This window comes from Mus caroli, chromosome 18, assembly GCF_900094665.2.
Source record: "Mus caroli chromosome 18, CAROLI_EIJ_v1.1, whole genome shotgun sequence".
Taxonomy (NCBI): Eukaryota; Metazoa; Chordata; class Mammalia; order Rodentia; family Muridae; genus Mus; species Mus caroli.
Genome location: NC_034587.1, coordinates 67901161 through 67920794, shown reverse-complemented (window position 1 = coordinate 67920794; position 19634 = coordinate 67901161). Strand labels below are relative to the sequence as shown.

General features: G+C 37.6%; 1 protein-coding gene across 1 annotated transcript in view; it reads left to right on the top strand.

Annotated features, from left to right (window-relative positions):
- Positions 1–19634, top strand: part of Dcc (DCC netrin 1 receptor) — a 1075620-nt gene that overhangs the window by 978680 nt on the left and 77306 nt on the right. Inside the window, exon 22 of the mRNA XM_021150630.2 lies at positions 18640–18705. Coding sequence (XP_021006289.1) covers positions 18640–18705 — 66 coding nt within the window. The remainder of the gene's footprint in view (positions 1–18639; positions 18706–19634) is intronic.

Here is a 19634-nt window from a genome sequence, read left to right as displayed (position 1 = left end):
GCAGGAAAAGGAGAGTTGAGTTTCATGGGGCGGGGGTGGGGTTCCATTCTTTGGCTGGGAGGTTGGGAGTCCTTGAAATTCCCTGTGTCCCTGTTGTGCTCTCAGGTTCTACAGTAATTACTTCCTTTCTTTGTACATCAGAACAGGCCATCACCAGCCAAACCAACCCACTCTAAGGCTCCCAAGCAACAAGGTGTGAGGTTAAAGAAGTGTTCTTCCTGACAGCAGCTCTGTGTGACAGATGGTGACCATCTGTGTGTTACTCTTAGTAATGGCAGAAGATTTCCATACTGAGGAGTGTTGTGTCCCCCCCCCCCATAGATTCTCGTTTTTGTTTGTTTTGTTTTTCTGGTTTCTTGTGGAACATTTCTATTTAATACAATGTGACTATAATTTCATATGGAATAATAGAAGGGATACTCTAGAAATGTCGGTCCAAAGTCAAGATTTTCATAAATGAGTGTTGCTACTCCTCGTTGTTTCCATTGGGGGAGAGGATTTTTATGAGCCATATCTACTAGAGATGAACAGCTTTAATTATATTCATGGTGATAATGTCGCTTAGCATATTTATCCCTAAGTAAATGAAATACTAGAGATGGCAAAGTACAAACCCAGAACAATTAGTTAGAGGCTCTCTAGTTATTTCAGTTATGAGATAATTAAAAATGCCTCATATAATGTTCTCTTCTGAAAAGAAATTAGAACTCCCATAGAACCCATAGACCAAGAACTCTTAAATTTTATTTGAATTTGGACCATATATATATATTGGATACATATTTTTTTGTTATTTCATATATAATGATAGATATATTTCATATATATCTGTACATATATGTCATGTATAGTCATACATATTTCATATATTCATAAATATATTCCTATATATGAATATATTTCATTCATATATATCAAATAAGAAAATCCATATACATTTTTGAATAATTTCACTAGCTGTTACATTAGCCACTTACATGATACCGCATCTCAAATCTCCAATCTTCTTAGACTCTAACTTACTTGTCTTTCTAATTAGTTTTTAGTTAGCTTTTCTGCTTAATATTATTACATATTTTTAATTTATTGTGCTGGAGAACCTAGGTCTCATAGATGCTAAGGACATACTATCCACTGAATTGCACACCTATTTTTTTGCTTCCTATTATGTTAAGTAATCTGATACATAGTTTTTTATTTAAATAAATAAATGATCCCCCACCTTTCAGACCAGATTGCCTCTACTTGTCATTGAATCTTGTTCAGATTTTGACAAAATCAATGAGATTAAGTCATTTGCTAAAAGTGAAGTGACCTCAAGTTTTATTACCCTGGTTGAGTCCATGAAATGAAATATACTTATTCACATGTTTTTTACCCATTAAATATTAATTAGAAATATTCTTCTACATATGCTATTTGGTGCCTTTTTCAAACACAGTAAACATGAAAAGCTCAACATTTTAAGTCACTTTCCTTCAAGTCACTCATTAAACTGAAAGGGTTGGTGAAGCTAAGTTAGTGTTGGTGATATCTTCAGATGTTTACAAAGACAGCACATAAAATGTGTTGGCCACCCAAAGCATGTTATAAACAACATCAGTCACTTGTGTTGATGACTAAGCACTTCAGAAATATTACAGATTACAGAACATTAAGCCTGTTGGAAGTCATGATCGAAGGGGGTCTAAATGTTTCCATTCTAGGCAAGGAGCAAATGAGTTGAATAATTTTCATCTTAAACATTGATAGACTTCTGTCCCTGTTAAATAATGTAAGAGGAAGTGAATTTTTGATGAGATAAAATACTAAGCCAGTCTACATTCTTGCATGGAGTTTAGAGGGGCTTACCCCTCTCCCAACTGAGGAGCTATGGCTGGCTATTAGAGGAAGAAGACTCAGTTCTATTTAAGAGTGTGACCCTTGGTACGGGAACCACACTGTAGTGGGTGGTACTATATACATGAGTATATGGGCAGCATAAATTGTAATTGGTGGATTATTTAAAAAAGAAAAAGACTAGACAATGGTGTAGTGGAGCAGTGGACATTGGTCTGGAGCAGTTAGGGAGAGAAGGAGGAGGTTAGTAAGATAAAATACATATGGAATTATCAAAAAAAAAAAAAACCAAAAAACCAAAAAACAAAACTCTCACTCTTAGAGAAAATTGGGTAGTTGAAATCAGGATTACCCTGGCAATAATAGTCCTAAATTGAGAAGCCAGAGGTTGATTTGTAGAAGAAAACATAAGAAACGTTTTTGATTGTTGTTAAAAAACACCCTGGCAGTTTCTTGTCACAATTACTTGTTCTTGGAACTTAAGACGTGTTATGGAGAACATAAGGGGAAAAAAATAGTTTTCAGAATAAGAGTGAGTTTTTTTGGGGTAAGAAGAGTGGGATTTCTTCAAAGAAATAGTAAGAGTTTGACATAACACTAAGACTTGTATGAAGATTCCACACATTGTACAATTCTCAACCCTTGTGCACCAGTAGATTAAATGCAGTGTTTTCTTCAGTTTAATCTTGATCTGCTGTGTAATTCCCTTCTGTACTCCTCCCTTGATTCATTTTCTAATTATTTCCAGGGATTTTCTATGTTCAAGTGACCAATTGTTTGACCGTGACTCTGAGTTAAGTTTCATGGAGAGAGAAAGGGAGGTAGTGACAGAGATTCCATAAAGTGTGTGCCCAGGATAGACAAGAGCCCTATCACATCTCTACGTGGGTGTGTAGAATGCTTAATTAAACTCCATGAAACCTTTCCAACAGGAACGATTTTAAGAATGGATGGTTGATTCATTTAATTCTCGTAACACTGCTGAGACTGATACTATTATTATCTCCATTTCAGCAATAAATAATCTGAAGCTTAGAACGATGCTAAATAATTTGCCTGTAGAAACACAGCTACTGAGTAGGAAGGCCAAGTTTCGAACCCAAAAATATGATGTTTCATAAGTTCTGTTTTTAAACCAAAATCCAAGGAAAGTATGTACTTTCCTCCTGCTTGCATGAAAGACCCATAAACATGTGGATCTGCTGGTATTTTTTTTAATATGGTCCTTCCTTTTTATATATCCATGAGTGACTTTCCAACTAATAATCTTGTTAATGAAACACTGGGATCATGCTAATTTTACTATGTAGGTTATCTTGGGTTGCCAGTACCAAATGTTTGGTAAATTAAACAGGAAAGTTATCTGTCCCTTAGAGTTGAGGTAGAAGCCCCAGGTGATTGTCTAGAACCCCTGAGTCCTGACAATGTTCATGCTTGCAAGGCAAGCAGAGGGGATACAGAAGCCATCCCGCAGCAGCTGTGTGTGTGTGTGTGTGTGTGTGTGTGTGTGTGTGTGTGTAAAACGCTACATACTCACAAAAACCTAGTACTCATATTGAAACAGGAATTTAATTCACTCCTTTGCTAATTATCTTTCTAGTTCATAGACCAAGAAAATAAGTCTTTTGCCCCAATCCACACAGACCATTTTTGACAACAGTGGAAGCCAAATGCTTCTCTCTGACTCCACAATGTCTGGCTTATTGCTGCTAAAAGCATGGAAATTTTATTTTTCTGAAATAAGATTAAACCTTAGAGTTTCCTATGAATAATTCTTTTAAGGATTTCACTTCCCATTTCCAAGAGTGACCCCAAATCTGTGCTCCCTATGTATAAAACGTTTGCACGGGCTGGACCAAGGCCCCCTATACATATGTAGCAGCTTGTTCTTCATATGGGTTTCCTAAAAATTAAAGTAGGGACTGTCTCTGACTCTGTTGCTTGCTTTTGGATTTATTTCTCATTGCTGGGATGAGTTGCCTGGCTTCAGTGGGAGGCAATGCACCTAGCCCAGCTGAAACTTGATGCTTTAGTATCAGTCATGGGATGCAGGACCAATGCAGACTCTTTCAGATACTTTCTGCTTGGCTGAGTTTCTGGCTTTCTATTATTCTTGTTGGAGTTCATCAAAAGACCTTCACTCACAAAGGCCACAGAGACCGCCATCACTGAAAACCGCATGAGGATTTTTATTGATCTAATATGTTGGGGCCTCCCCTCTCAGCACACAAGCCAGAGGAGAGACCCAGAACAAAGAAAGAACACACTTTTTATATCTTTGTAAGGGGAAGATTTGAGCAACACGGTGTAGCAAGTAACCCTTTCAGGCACTGGTTGGTTTGTATAGTGACTAAGTAACCCTTTGGCCTAGTGACTCACTTTACCTGCCCCCCGTCCATGGTGGGTTTTTATGATTTGATCAGCAAAGCAATATTACATTTTGAACTTATGGGTCAGTTATTAATGTCACAACTATTAAAATCACAGGAAATCCTAGCAAGGTCAGGGGGGTTTATGGTCTTTCTCAGAATTCAGTATGGGGTGGGGGGGCAGGACAATTCTTCTGAGAACTGTTATTTTTGTTATGGTTAGTTCTCTGAGAACAGCTAATATTATTTTGGCAGCTGTAGGCTTAATCATTTTGACCTCTAAAACTGCTTTTACTTGTTTAGTCAGCCAGCTTCCTTATCTGGCTCTGTACTTGGCCTGTTAATACAGTTTGGAAAGTCCTTTTTGAAAGGGGAAGGTACTGGGTAGTCTTGAACTCATTTTGGATATTACATTCTCAAGGATGATAGACATGATGGCAACATGTCTACAGGATGCATAGGGAAACAGTGAAATAACGTTCGATAGCCAGAACTGTGAACAGGCTAGGCAGAAGCTCTGCGACTAAGATGCACTCTGAGGTTTTAGGTCATGCTTAAAAAGAATGGCTTATTTGCTTTGCTGATGGGTGAAGGTTTTTTTTTTTTAATAAAAGAAATTACCTAGATGGAAAAAATTAAAATAAAAATTGGTCTGATTATGATTTCAGTGTATGCCCATGCCTAACCAGTGTGATGACAGAATAGTAGGCTAAGGTAGATGCCAGGGTAGAATGGCAAGACCAACGTGACTTACAGTGGATAGAGACTTACCTAAGTGGACTACAAAGAAAGTGCTCATTCCTGGAACTTTCAAGTGTCTCTAATTCTCTGTGGTCTGGGAGAGGATTAGCCTGAGACACTCAGTCCAGAGAAATAAGATTTGGAAGTTAGTTTTCAGATTCAGATAAAGAAGGACCATCTGAACCCGAGTTTCAGTTTAAGGAAAGGTGGACGAGATCCTCAGAATTTTAACAATTATTGATAAGTCTCCTGGCTTCGCCCATCAGTAGTCACTCAGTGTGTGCTCTGAGATTGGAATGGAATCAGAGCCCTTAAATTGCAGCCCAGCCCTAATATTGGGACCTGCTGTGTGACTGTGGGGATGAGAATTATCATTTCTCAGCATCTCCATCTGAAAAATGGTGTCTTGCAAATTATCTTTAAGATTCCTTTGTTTTTGTACTGATACTAGAATTTTTAAAACAACTTGACAATAACAATTTTGCATAACAAAAACTTATGAATAGCTTTTCCATGTTTTCTCATGACAACTTTATAGTTAGAAAAAAATCATATAAGGAGGACCTAAGTCTTAATCAAAAGTTCACAGGGTGTAACTAGTTAGATAAGAATACATGCCCAAGCTACCTACAACTCTTTGCTTAACACCACTGTGTAATTTATGGAAATGCAATCAAATTCATTGAATCTAACTTTGCTATCAAGAATATTAAACCTTGTGACAATACTGTAATTTCATCTCCTTTAAAAGACTCAGTTTCCCTCAATAGGAGTATTCTTGTAACGTTCTTGATACCACACCTGCCATTTTACACCTTGGCTGTCTGAATCTCATGGATTAAACAGAGATTTAATTGTTTCAAATTTCAGGCAACTAGGGTTATCAAGGTAATGTAGTCAAGCTTGAATTTAGTTAATATAATACAGGCTTGGTAGGGTTCAGACTATAACAGCCAAGCTTCTGTTTGAAAAATTGAAACCTTTCACACCTTCTGATGGGAGCAGTCTAATTGAAAATTAAAGCCTCTTTCTACCTTATTGTTGTGAATAACTTCGACCCAGTTTATTATTCAACCACTTGCTACACCCACTTGAGAATGCTATTCTCACCTGTGTTTTTCCCAGGTTCAAAATTTGGCAATTTTGTAAATTATGAGTGGAGAAGAAGAGAAGGTGGAAAATGAGTAATGTGCTTTTAATAGAGTGTTAAGTGCTTGTCATGTTCCCAGCAAGCAATCAAGTAGCTGCCTAAGTCAGCCTCTCAGGAGTTTTTATGTTCTAATAGGGAACTTTGAAAGACAGAAACATACTCAGCACTCATAGGGATGTATTAAAACCATGTAGATTTTTTTACCCTCTCAGACTGCTAGGCAGGCACTTTTGTTTACAGGATCTCAAAGAATGATTCCTGCATAGGATCTTCTAATGATACCTACTGAATCACTAACTCCCATGGTTCTTCTTGAAAGGTCTCTTCCTGGCTCTGACTGCCTGCTTCTATCAGTTCTGCATGATGCATCTTTGGGTGGAATTGTTTGCTTTCTTACCAAAAGAATCTTTGTATTTAGATTTTAATTTTTAAATTATATTTCTCCTTTTTCTTTCTTCCACACCGCATAAGCCCCTCCCTCCACTTGCATTCAAATTCCTAAGCTCAATTTTTCGTTATTTTTCATTGCATGCAGATGTTTACATGTCTATACATACACATTACTAAATATAATGTGTTCAGTCTGTATAATGTCCCCTGTATGTGTGTTTCCAGGGAAGACTCTTAGCGACAGGAAAATCAGTTGATGTGCTCTTAACTGGGGAAGACCACTCTACCGCTCCCAACTCTCCCCATTTGCCTAGTTCTTTGTGGATAGTAGAGGCCTTGTGGGCTCTTTCCCACCCAAGCTGATATGTGCATTGTTGTTATCCTTGTTCAGCTCATGATTGATTGGGAAGTCATGTTTGCGAAACTTTATGGATATAGTCTGATGTTACAAATAGACACAGTCTCAGAACAAACTCTCCTTTTCCTTGGCTCTGATAATCTTTCCCTTCTTTAGCAGTGTTCTCTTAGCCTTAGATTCAAGAGTGTTTTCTAGATGTATGACTGGGATGGGCTCCAAAGATCACCATTTTGATTGGCTCTAGTTTTCTATAGTTGTCGTTGTGTACTATAAAGAGAATATTTCTTCACAAGGGATGAAGACTACACTTATTGGTGTGCATAGGAACAAATGTTTGTAAATTCATTGACTGTTTCAGAGTAGACTCAGTCATTTTTCTTTATGATGATGACCAAGAATTGTATTTTCTAACCTGATGACAATACTATTCCTCCATATAGACTAAAGTCAGGTCATAAGATCAAACAGCCACAAGGTATTTACTGTACCTGATTCTGTTCTCTCAACCTGGGCAATACTTTCTATTTCTCAAAAAAGTTAATCCAAGTTCCTCTTCCTTCTAGATTTAACCCCCCCCCAATTCTATTATATTCCAGTATCTTTCATTGCCGTTTGTTTTGTCTTCTTGTTGATGTCTAGAATACCCAACTCATATTGCCCATTTCTAATAATTTTCTATTGCTATTCCTAGCTTAGTGATCAGATTATGAATTCTCCTTATGTAGAAGATTATCTAGATTTGTATTGTCATCTCTATCAGTTATTTTAGTAATTAGTATTATAGTTATTAAATGTATTTTGAGTTAAATAATGACATGAGAGTCTATGTAAGTTGAGTCATCTAGAAAATAAAAGGTTTCCTATCTAACAAAAAGTGCAGATTGAAAAACCTATCAATAGTAGATATGGTCTCAGAAGATGAATAAAATGTAAGAGTATATATCCAGCTAAAAACCATAAATACAACAATAACCTGGGGAAACTATCAATAAAAGGTAAAAATAAATTGTAGTCACCTTTGAAATATTCTAAGATTCTAATTGCAGCCACCTTTGTTTCTTTGATGTCTCTCATTCCTTATTTGTTGTGATCACAAAAATAAAATTATAAACTTGAATTTCACTAGCTTTATGAAATGCTGAATAGAAAAAAATTGAAACGGATGGGAACCAAAGACTTACTGAAATTGTGGAAATGCACTGTGAGAAGAACTGGACTCACTAATGGTAATGGAGCTGGCTTGATGCTAGGAACGGAAACACACCAGAAGCAAAGGTTATGCAGAACCATTTTCAAGCAGTCTGCATTATGTAGCTTTCACTTCCTGACCAAAGTGAAAACATGCAAATCATGTGTTCTCATTAAAACAGATATTTCAGCATTTCATATGGAACACATAGACAGCTCAAGTAAAGAAAAAGGTTTCTTAAAACTTAGGCTAGACTCTAAGGTATTAATAGAACTTTAATGGAAAACTACTAGTAGAGTTCTGCTCAGGGAAATCTTATGAAGAGTTAGTTAGAAATCCAGAAGATGGGAAAATTACCAAAACTGTAAGATAGGTTCAGGCTACAACTAAGGAACACTATGCAGAGCAGTGTATTATGGCAGATAGATGAACTTGTGAAAAGGTTTTTCTAATTTCTCTCTAACATAGTAGTTGTATTAGTCAGGGTTCTCTAGAGTCACAGAACTTATGGGTGGTCTCTATATTGTAAGGGGATTTATTGATAACTTACAGTCTGTAGTGCAACTCCCAACAATGGTCAGCAGCAGCTGTGAACTGAAGTCCAAGGATCTAGCAGTTGCTCAGTCCCACAAGGCAAGCAGGCAAATGAGAGAGAGAGAGAGAGAGAGAGAGAGAGAGAGAGAGAGAGAGAGAGAGAGAGAGAGAATATCTTCCTTCTTCTAATGTCCTTATGTAGGTCTCCAGCAGAAGGTGTAGCCCAAATTAAAGGTGTGTGCCACCACGCCTTTAATTCCAGATTACCTTGAACTCAGAGATCTCCATGTCTTAATCTTCTAGAATTCATAGCCACTGTGCCTCAAGATATACATGCCAAGATCCAGGTCAGAAACTTCTATCTCCCAGCCTCCAGATTAGGATCACTGGTGAGCCTTCCAATTCTGGATTGTAGTTCATTCTAGATATACTCAAGTTGATAACCAGAAATAGCCACTACGGTAGTTCTAAATTGTTCCTTCTTTTCAACACTTCAAAGACCCACTGTACTAGGCCCTACAGTCTGTATGCTCCTTGGGTCCACTGCTATATAAACCTCCCTCACATGTGGCCAGTCATGCTGAGCATCTCTTGCTTGAGAGAACAGGAGGAGGAAAAGATTATCTGATGTAGGAATTAGCCTTAGTCTCACTGAGGTACTCTCTCTTCAAAGTCTAGATTTTCCTCTTCTAATGTCATGTTATGCATTCATCCTATTGTTTTTGTTTGTCTTCAAATTTACATCTGGGGCACAAGATAATCAAAACATGTTGAGGATTCATAATTTTCCTGCCTCACATTCTCCTTTACTGGCAGCACAGGTTGTGCTACAATGCTAGCCTCTGTTATGGCCTTTCTCAAGGGACAGGATCACTTTCTGCAGTGCCTTGTATGATTGCAAACATTATTTCTTTTTCCTTGCAAAGCCTACCTTGTTTGATATGTACTATAGGAATACGGGTGATGTATTTAATATCACAGATTCTTAAGTGCTCCTATAGCCACAGGATTAACTCTTCAGTGTGATCTAGCTCATTTTCCTCCTTCTTCATTCGTTCCTGTAATTATTAACGTACTACTGAAAAACTATGCTTGGATTTAGGCAGACTCAGCTCCTTAAGAATGTGCTCCTGAGTAAATTCATCTTTCTAAGCCATAATCTACTCATATATGAAATGGTCTGTTTTACAGATCCGTTGCTACCATTATTCTCACCCTACTTACTGAAACAGCTTCTTTAAATCTCTTCATACTTAATTAGCATAATCTTTCTCAAATAGATAGGATGTGTGCAAAATTCCCTAAGTGGATCTCTGTCTCCCCCAAAGTAAACTCTAAGGAAACTTTTAGGTACAGTATATAAGGACTAATTTTCTAGAACTTTCAAAACTCAGCTAATTAATCAATCTCTCTCTCTCTCTCTCTCTCTCTCTCTCTCTCTCTTTCTCTCTCTCTTCTCTATCTGTGCCCTGTGAAAACTCTCGCACCATATTTCTGGTGTTAAGTATCTAGTAATCCCCTTGTCCCATTATGATAGCTTACTTTAAAATTAGGGTTTATTTTAACTTTTCAAAATGATAAAGGGGTTACAATCACTCAATTTAACTTTTCCCTTTGCAGTAATATCTCCATGTCTACAATAGACACTGTAGTCTCTAATGCTTCCATCAGAAGATGCTCTTGTTGATGGGCAGACTTTTCCCAGTGTGATCTCTCTCTCTCTCTCTCTCTCTCTCTCTCTCTCTCTCTCTCTCTCTCTCTCTCTCATACACACACAAACACACACACACACACACACACACACACATCCCTATTCACCTTTCTTAATGAGTTCAGGGCAGATAAAAAGTGCCGAAATTCCCAAAGGGTGAACCAATGAGTTTTCCTGGAATTACCTGCAAGAATACGGGTGATGTACTTACAGGAGCAGAAATGACTCAAAGGCAATGACATTATCAAAACCCACCATGGCATGGGGGCAGGGGGCATATCACAAAAGCTGAGAACCTGGAGCACACTTCACAGCCTGCCAGCAGCTTGACAGGTGGCAGAGTGCCCTTTCCAGGCAGCCCAGCTTGTCTTCATTTCATCGGGTGATGGGATCCTTGACTCAAAGTCTCCTTTGTACTCTGGCCATCTCAGGGTGATTCTCAGCAGTCTTTTCTGCTTATATAGTCTTGAGAATGGAGGAGTCTATGAATCTGATCTATTTCAAGGATGTGCTGAAGTTATTTTAAGTTGTGTACTACCTGTCTTAAGTAGCTTTGATCCAGGATAGAGGGTTTCCATCTCAAAGAAAACCAGTACACAACACTCTACCCCTTCATTAGACTCCTCATTTGTTCTAGTCCTGTTTCTTGATGCTCTCTAAGCCTTGCCACAGCACTAACACCTTGTTCTCAGGCACTTCAACAGTGGTTATAAGTTGAGGCTGATAACAGTAGTCATCCATGGGCAAAAGTACACATACATGTTGAAAGGGCAGCTTCCATTGTGATCAAAAATTCAAGAACCACAGCTTACTCATAGGAATCTCAGGCTGTATCACTCCAATACCCACTAATAGTAACTTCTGGCATTTCAGGATCTAGCTCACAGTGAAGAGGCACTTCAGGCCAGTCCTGCCCTTATTTCTCTAAGTCCTGAAAGTAACATGTATATGATCTTCAGCAATAGGGTCCATTCATTCAGTTGTGTGATGCAATTAACAACTGTGGCAATAGCTTTATCTTTTGGAGGCCTCTAACACCTCCTTAGCCAAAACTCATAGAGAGGTAATTGACCTCTGGTGCTATATGTTTTGACAATGTTAATGACTCTGAAAACATCTTTTTTTCGTTATTCTTTAAGGTGTTCTTGCATGTGTCTTAAACAAGACTCTAGGTCTGTAAAAATATTTATGAGTCAGTGTCTTATTATCTATATAATAAAACTTTTTTCCAAAAGATGAGCAGGGCAAGGTTACTTCTTTAACCTTTATCCCATAACAAATAGTGGGCTTATAAAGAAAATCTTAATCCATTGTCATCCATTCTGAGCAAGTTTAATGTGATTCTTGCAGATCACAACAAAGAAGATACTGGAGTCAAACATAAACAAGGTCTATTACAGTATGGAAATGTTGGTCAATTATATTCCTTTGCTTCCTCCACAGTCTTGGGTATAATAGCAGCATAGTTTGGAGGCACTCGCTTAGTTATCTCACCACAGTCCTCTGCCATTCCCTCTAAGCCATTCTCCCTCCATACTTTAGAGCTCTACCTCAGGGCTTCTTCTGTGGATTTCTCCTCCATTGATGTACTCATTGGATCTGTCTCAAACTTATTAGCCCTACCCAGAGCCAGGGGTGGGTGAGCTGGAGGGAGGCATGATCCTGTTTTCCACTCCTGTACCTCTGGGCCCCCAGGGAATGAGTAGACCTGCATTGGAATGGTTGCATAATTTAAAGCTGTTACTTTTCTATAGGCCACACCTGGCTGCTGAGAGTAGCCCTGGCTCAACCAACTCTCTCTACTGCTCACATGCCATTTTTCTAGAGGGAACTGTAGCTATAAGAAGTCTATGGGAATAATTACCCACCGCTGGTAGAAGTTTGAAAGTCTTCTGTCATGGGTGCCTTCTCTGACATTTCCCTCATACTTTAAGCATTACAGCCTTCCATACCTCCTTAGCAGAGACTGGGCTTGCTGTCATTTGTGTTAATTAGGAAATATGACTCTACACCAATCTTGCCACACTTGTCTTCAAGATGTGCAGACAGGCCATTCCTTTCTTTTTTGTTTTGTTTCGGTTTGGTTTGGTTTGGTTTTGGGTTTTTGTTTGTTTGTTTGTTTGTTTGTTTGTTAGTTGGTTTGTGTTTTGTTTCAGGAAATCTCCTCTAGGTTGCTCTCTTCCATCACAAACACTCTTTCCGTGGTAGTTGAGTCTCTTCCATCTGCCAAAGCATTTCTTTGTTTACAAAGATCTGACCCCACCCACTATGGAAACTGGAAAGGTCCATGCCTGTCTTGAGGTTTCTGATGAATCAACCTTTTCTTTAACTCCTTTGTGAACATAGTTCTATCTGACCCAATGCAGTGAGACTAACCCATGGCTTCATTCTCTCTCTAGTGCCTGTCCCTGCTATGTACTTATGAGGACAGAGATAATCAAGTCTTCCTAACTGGCTCTGAAAAACCAATCTATCAGTGGCTGATATTTCTTTTTTCTCATGCTGTCTTAGTTTATGGATCCTTTGCCTTAAACAGGAAGGGTAGGAAGCTATTTTGTGTTGTATACTTTTTATCTTGAGGAGTTCCTGTACAGTACTGAATGTTTGAATATCAAAAGAAACTATTTCACAGCATGACTGAAACTCCTATTGAATGCATGGGTGGATACAAGAAGATATGTGGGGGAAGAAACTCCAACAAACTCATTATTTATATCCACTGGCAGGATGTGCATGCTTTAATGTCTTTATTCAGCACTTTTCCCTTAAAGAAGAATGAACCCCATCCCTACTCAGGGTAACTTAGAGTTTCACCCAAACACAAGCACATTTCAAATCCATGTTTGGGATAATCTCATATAGTACTCTGAGGAGAGGCTCTCAGAGTCATTCTATGGACTTTGAGAGCAGTTTCTATTTTATGAACTACATAGGGCTATGGCTCATCTCCTGCAGTATCAGTGCCTGGTAAATGAGCTTCTGGAAGATTCTGTCACTCAGGAAAGCCCTTCTATATTATAAAACAGAATGATGCTTTAGAATTTGGTAAAGACAGGGCTGCATCTAAAAGTGATTTCTGGGACTCTTCTGATGGCTATTATATCAGATTGCTAGAGACAGAGGGGCATAAACCCAGTGAAATAAACAGCTCCAGACAGTACCACCAAAGTCCATGCCAGTAGCATTGAGTTTTCCTCTGTTCTGTTAACAACTGAATTGTTAATCACGGCTGCATCTAAATTTATGTTAATAATAATTACAAGTAACAAAGTGCTGGGATTTTGAAATATGACTTGTTATGATATACGTTATCAGGATCAGGTAGCAAGCCTTCATCAGGAACCAGTAAGGTAGATGGACTCATTAGGTTTGTAAAATTCAGAAATTATGACTTTTGTTTACTTGGTATCTTTTAAGGAGAAACTTACCTGCTTGGCTGGGGTCAAAATATATATTTGTTTGATTGGATTCTTTGGTTAATTTTAAATTACGGCTCACTTTTCTTTGTTCAATTTCAAGAGTGAGGCTAAGTGATAGAATGTTTATATATACATGCATGAATATTTATATTATGGCTTATAAATTATACACACACACATATATATTTTGATTATATATATATATATTATATATATATATGTATATATATATATATATAAAATAGGGGTGGATGCATTATTTGTAAACTTTTTTTCTTACCTTTGTCAGTTTCTCAGGAAACCATATCCCATGTGTGGGTCAGGATATCTATACTCAGAATTAAATAGAGATGTCTACCTAAAACAAGTGTTTAGGATAAAGGAATGGTCCATATAAGTTCCTCAAGTACAGATGGCATGACTAACAAATACCACAGAGTTTCCCATTCTTTCCTTCACATTCATGCATGAGATTCTAACCCTAATTTTTAGTTTGATTTGTCTTCTTCTTAGTAAGAGTCAACTCCATTCAAAGTAAAGGTTATAGAGACAATAATTAGAGTAGAAAACAATGATCTTTTAGGATTAACAGGGACAGAGAGGGATACACACACTGTTCTCACTCTAGGCAACTCAGAGTTGTTTACCAAACCCTCCCTACTTTGCAAATTATTGCTCTTAGAGTGTGTACAGAAGCACAGGCAACTGAAGCTTTTGCAGAAGGAAACACACCAGGGTTTATTCAACACCAGATCTCACATGTGCTGAGAACATTGGCGTTTGCTGCTGCTGCTGCTGCATCTGGAGCTGTTATGTTTCCCTTCACTTGATAATAATTTTTTTTATGTTTATTCAAACACAGTGCATTAGACCTTAGGAAAGAATGAGCAGCTGCTTTCTATTAATATGTATTTGAGAACTCTTGGGTGTTAGTTATTGTTCTGTTTCCTGGTTTTTGATGCCCTGATATCTTTGCTCAAAGTCAGCAGAATTATCACCTGCATGATAAATTGATCCCTCACACACATATCTCGCCTAAGACAAATCATCTGTTTTAAATATATCTCAATGTGATCTGTGTGTTGGGCAGTAAAATTGTATTCAGGTGGCATTAATGGATCTTCTTTATCCACTGTTGTACAAGACATAAAATCGATGCAATTTTCGTCATTACCCCCCAGAATTATTCTCAGAAAACCAATTCTAAGATCAAGAAGATAACTCCGTGCTCTGCATTCTTGGGAGGGCTGTGCAGTAAATATTTGTCAGGAGACCTGTCTGCCCATTTGATTTAGATTATGGTCCATATGTATTTCTGTGGGGACAGATAGTGTAGACCTTCTGAATGCCCATTCAGGAAAGATGGATTCGAGATGAGATTACAGCTACCACATCCAACTTTCTAAATGTCCTCTGCACACTAATGTCCTACTCTCCTTCCTGAATCTGGAAAAAAAAAAAAAAGAGGAGACTCTAGCATCAAAACACAACATGATTCATCTTCTCTAGGTGCCAAAAGTTGTTGTACATAGAAAATACTCTCTATGCACTGTGAAGGACATCAAATAAACATTAATATAGCTTAATTGTACACACACACACCCACATACACACACATGCACATACAAGGACTATACCACAGTAAAAATAAAGAAAGAATATTTTAATTGGCCTCTGACAACAAAATCATAATGAAAAACTGAAAAGATACAATAAATTCAAATGCATAATATTTAGTGATTCATTGAACAGCATCTTCATTGGCAGGAGTCTCTCCAGTATTGAGAGCTCATCACAGGTACCACTGACATTAGCATCAAGGACAAAGGAATCTGCATACTCCCTAAAGACAGCCATAACATGTTTGTCTTTCTCAGCTTCAGTCTTGGGATCAAATGACAGGGACTTCACAGACAATTGAGCTTATTTTCAAATTCACTCTGAAAGACTCACAAACTTTCAACCTTTGAAGATTTAGTTTATTACATCTAAATAATTTGAGGATTCTAAATTTTCAATTATCAAAGATCTTAATGCAACACTGATAAAATATCACATTTTTTTGCAGATACATTTTTAGGAAAAATCCAACAGTGTTATATAGAAATAGACGGATGAAGTTGTGCTTAAATCATTAAACTGAGAGTGAATTACAAATCATGAATAGGATTATTTAAGCTTTAGATATAATGAACCAACACTAGCTGTCATCACTGGACACAATGTTAATAAATCTTTTTATACACTTCCCCTTTCCTGAGGATTGAGGGCTATGCCTTTTGTGTAGCAAGCATTCAATAAATGTTGAATAAGTTATATCCATTTAATTCTCCTTTAATGAAACTGAGGCCTTTGGGATAGGGCAGTAATTTGAATATTTACATTGACTGTCCTTCACTTCAACCATGTTCAAAATTCCAATCACTCCTCTATTTCTGTAAGCCAATGCTTGAGAAATCAACCAAGTTAACTGAACACATTAAATATCATTCCACAGCAGTAAGTCTTCAAACTTGTGTCGACCTGCCTGGTATCAGCAGTCCTTACTAATGGTTCCCTTAGCTCTCTAGCATTTTTTTCATTTGGTAACATCTTGGACTGACCTAACAGTGGTACAGGCATATTTTGTTGTTGCTGCTATCAATATTTGTAGTAATTATTTATGACTTACTCATCAGGAAAGCCTCCCTGGAATTTAAAAGGAATCTTTCAGAGAGAGTAAACAGCACAAAATTAAAGCTTGTCTTCAGCTCAAGTTATCTTAAGTCGTCATCAATATCCTGAAAATGAGATTTTTGTTTTCCTGATGAACTGCAATATATAAATTACCATTAATCCAATCTTCCTCATTGATTATGTCACATTTCCTAAACGACACTTTCTGTTGGATTCATTAAGAGTTACTTAATTTTATCTTGTCATATCAATCTAGTAAAAAAACAGTGAAAAGCTAGACATGACAACATATGAGATTTTATGGATAAAATGCCCAAGTTTTAAGCCACATACTATTTAGAAGCACTTCCATGGTGCCTTTATCCTGTATAAGGATCTAGTCTATAGGATCACAGAGGTATTTTCTTCTTAGTGTAGTTTCGATGTAAATCCGAAGGGTTCCAGACCCATAGAGCTTCCTGTCTGAGTAATACATGCACATGCTTGTGGATGTGTTTTTATACCCTCCCACAAACTAGCAAGGAGTTAGAAACTTCATTAAAAAGGCATTTGTCAGGAAGCTGGAGGAAGGAAAATCCTCCCAGGCTAGCTACCTAATTTCTAGCCAATATAGGATTACTCCCTCTATAGGAGTCATTTATTGCCTTCACTGGCCTAAGTGATTAGGTGGTTAGGAAGTCTTTTGGCTGACTGCTCTGCAATCTAGCTGCTTTCAGTTGCTGCAAAAGTATCCTTAATATTCATACAGAACCTCCTGTTTCACTTCGTTTCATTCCACATTGATCGCACAGTGTGCTATGGGCACAGCTTCTCTGAGTTCCTTGAGACTTTAGATGTGTTGGTTACATAAGCCATATATCCGGGGGAAGGGGTAGGACTGTCCACTGAAGTACTTAGCCTACCACAATGTGCACAACCTCTTCTCATTGAAACTGTTCTTTTTACAACCATACCTCCCAACATCCCAACCACATACATAAACTTCTCCCCAATCTCTCCTTCCTTTCACACTCGCTGTCAGACCCAGCAGAGTTTAAATATTCCATTTTATGTGAAAAGCATGATTCGCTGTGGTTGTATTAATATCTTTCCTTGCCTATTGGAAGCCTGGTGTCCATGCTAACTTCAGCTGAGAATTGCTATCCAAAGAATTTTAAAAATTGTGCTCAGAGAATCAGTGAACAGAATACTAAGTTGCTTCTCCACAGATCTTTTGCAAATAAAATAATGATATGCTTGGGCAACACCAGTGAGAAGAATTTGGGGTATGCAAAGGAATGTCTCAAGGCTGACTTGTAAGTCGGCAGGAGGAGGAAACATGTAATCCTTTAATGGACCCCCCCCCCAAAAAAAATCATGTACTTCATGGCCAACCACTGTCCTAAATGGAAATACTTGAAGAACAAATCCTGTATGGGGACATGTTTGCATGGAAAGTCAGGTCTCTAATGTTTTTCCATGAGTGATCCACGTAGATATTCCAAAGGTAAAAACAATCATTAGAATTCTCTACATTTGTGAATAGAATAAAAGATCATCTGTTATACAGCATCCTTATTAACTTTTTATTATCATATAATAATTTTCGATCAATTTGTGACTTGGTTCTTTTAAACCTTATGTTCACATCCACTTTACACCTATGGGAGGCACAGGTCCCAATAATACTATAACGAAGGTGCCTTCTTTCTTTTTCTCTGTGATAGCAACAGATACGTAGATTATGTGCCTGGAGATCTTGATGGCATTCTTTGTTCTCTGTACAGTTCGTATTTACTCTCAAGCATCTTATTTGGCAGCAAGTACTCAAAGCCAAATATCAAATGAAACAAGTCTTGGCCTGGGGAGTCATCATTGGGGACTTGCTAAAAATCTATGACAGGCAGGAGACAATAAAAGCTGGCTGGACCTAGGAGGCATGACTTAGATCATCTTTGTTCTGAAGTCTTTAAGAGAAAACCATTTAGTGTGGCTATAATGTGTCTTTTGTATTTATTTCTGGATACTTTATTTGAGAGAGAGAGAGACTGCTTCACAGAAAGGAGTTGATTTTTAACTGGATTAAGTATAAAAGACTTTTTTTACACCCTGGAAAAATGAAATTCATAGAAGCAGCCTAAATAATTCTTCTCTATAGTGTATGCTTAGAATTCCTTTCTATGTCTTTTTATTTTGTTTTTGTTTTGTTTTGTATTGTTTGTTTTGATTTTTGGTAGTTCCCTGGACTATATTCACTGACATTCCAATGTGTCAATCTACACAGGTCGTCATGGAGATGGAGGTTATTGGCCAGTTGATACTAACTTGATTGATAGAAGCACTCTCAACGGTAAGTATATAAATTGAGTTCTATTGGATTAGATATACTAATTACATGGTTAATTCTACAGTATCCAAAACAAATTTTCTGTTGACAAGGGCAAGAACTGTGGACTTAGGGTTTCACTGTGGTTATAGAAAAATGGTATTATTAGCAAACTTCACACATTCTATCAGAAAATGATGACAATTAGAGGTGACAGATGCATGGAAAAATAATTAGCAAAGTTCCAGCACTGGGAAATTTATAAATGATACAGGTCTTCCCTAGTTTGTTTTCTAATATGCAGAAAAAATATTGAGCAAAACAATTTGTAGAGGAAAGTTTTTATTTCAGTGTACAGCTTATAGTCTATCATGGAGGGATTTCAGGGCTGGAGCTCTAGGAAGGACCCTGGAGTCAGGAACTGAAGCAGAGACCAAGGAGGAAAGATTCTTACTGAGTTACTCTATGGGTTGCCTGGCCTGCTTTCTTATGCAGCCCAAGACCATTTGCCCAGGAATGACTGCACACACTCTGGGCTGCGACATCAATCATTAATCAAGAAAACCATCCACAGAATTGCCTTTAGCCCAGTCTAATGAAGGAATTTTCTCAATTAAGGTTCCCTCTCCTAAGATGATCCTAATTTGTGCCATGTTGGCCAAAAGGTAACCAACACAAGATTTATTAAATACTTAGATTTTGAAATGTGGTACTGTATTTCAAATGTTTACAACAACCATTTTATTGGAGAGAGACTAAGGATTAAATTTGGAACCAACTATGTTTGATAAATTTGCTGGGACTTCTCACTCAAAAAGTACATCTATAAACAAAACATTATAATATTTTATTATTAGTTTCCCTTTGTACTCTCAAGTTTAGACATCTCTCTTGCTTCCTCTAGCAAAGCTTCTCCATATAACTGGGCTTTTAGGATGACAACCTGGAGGATA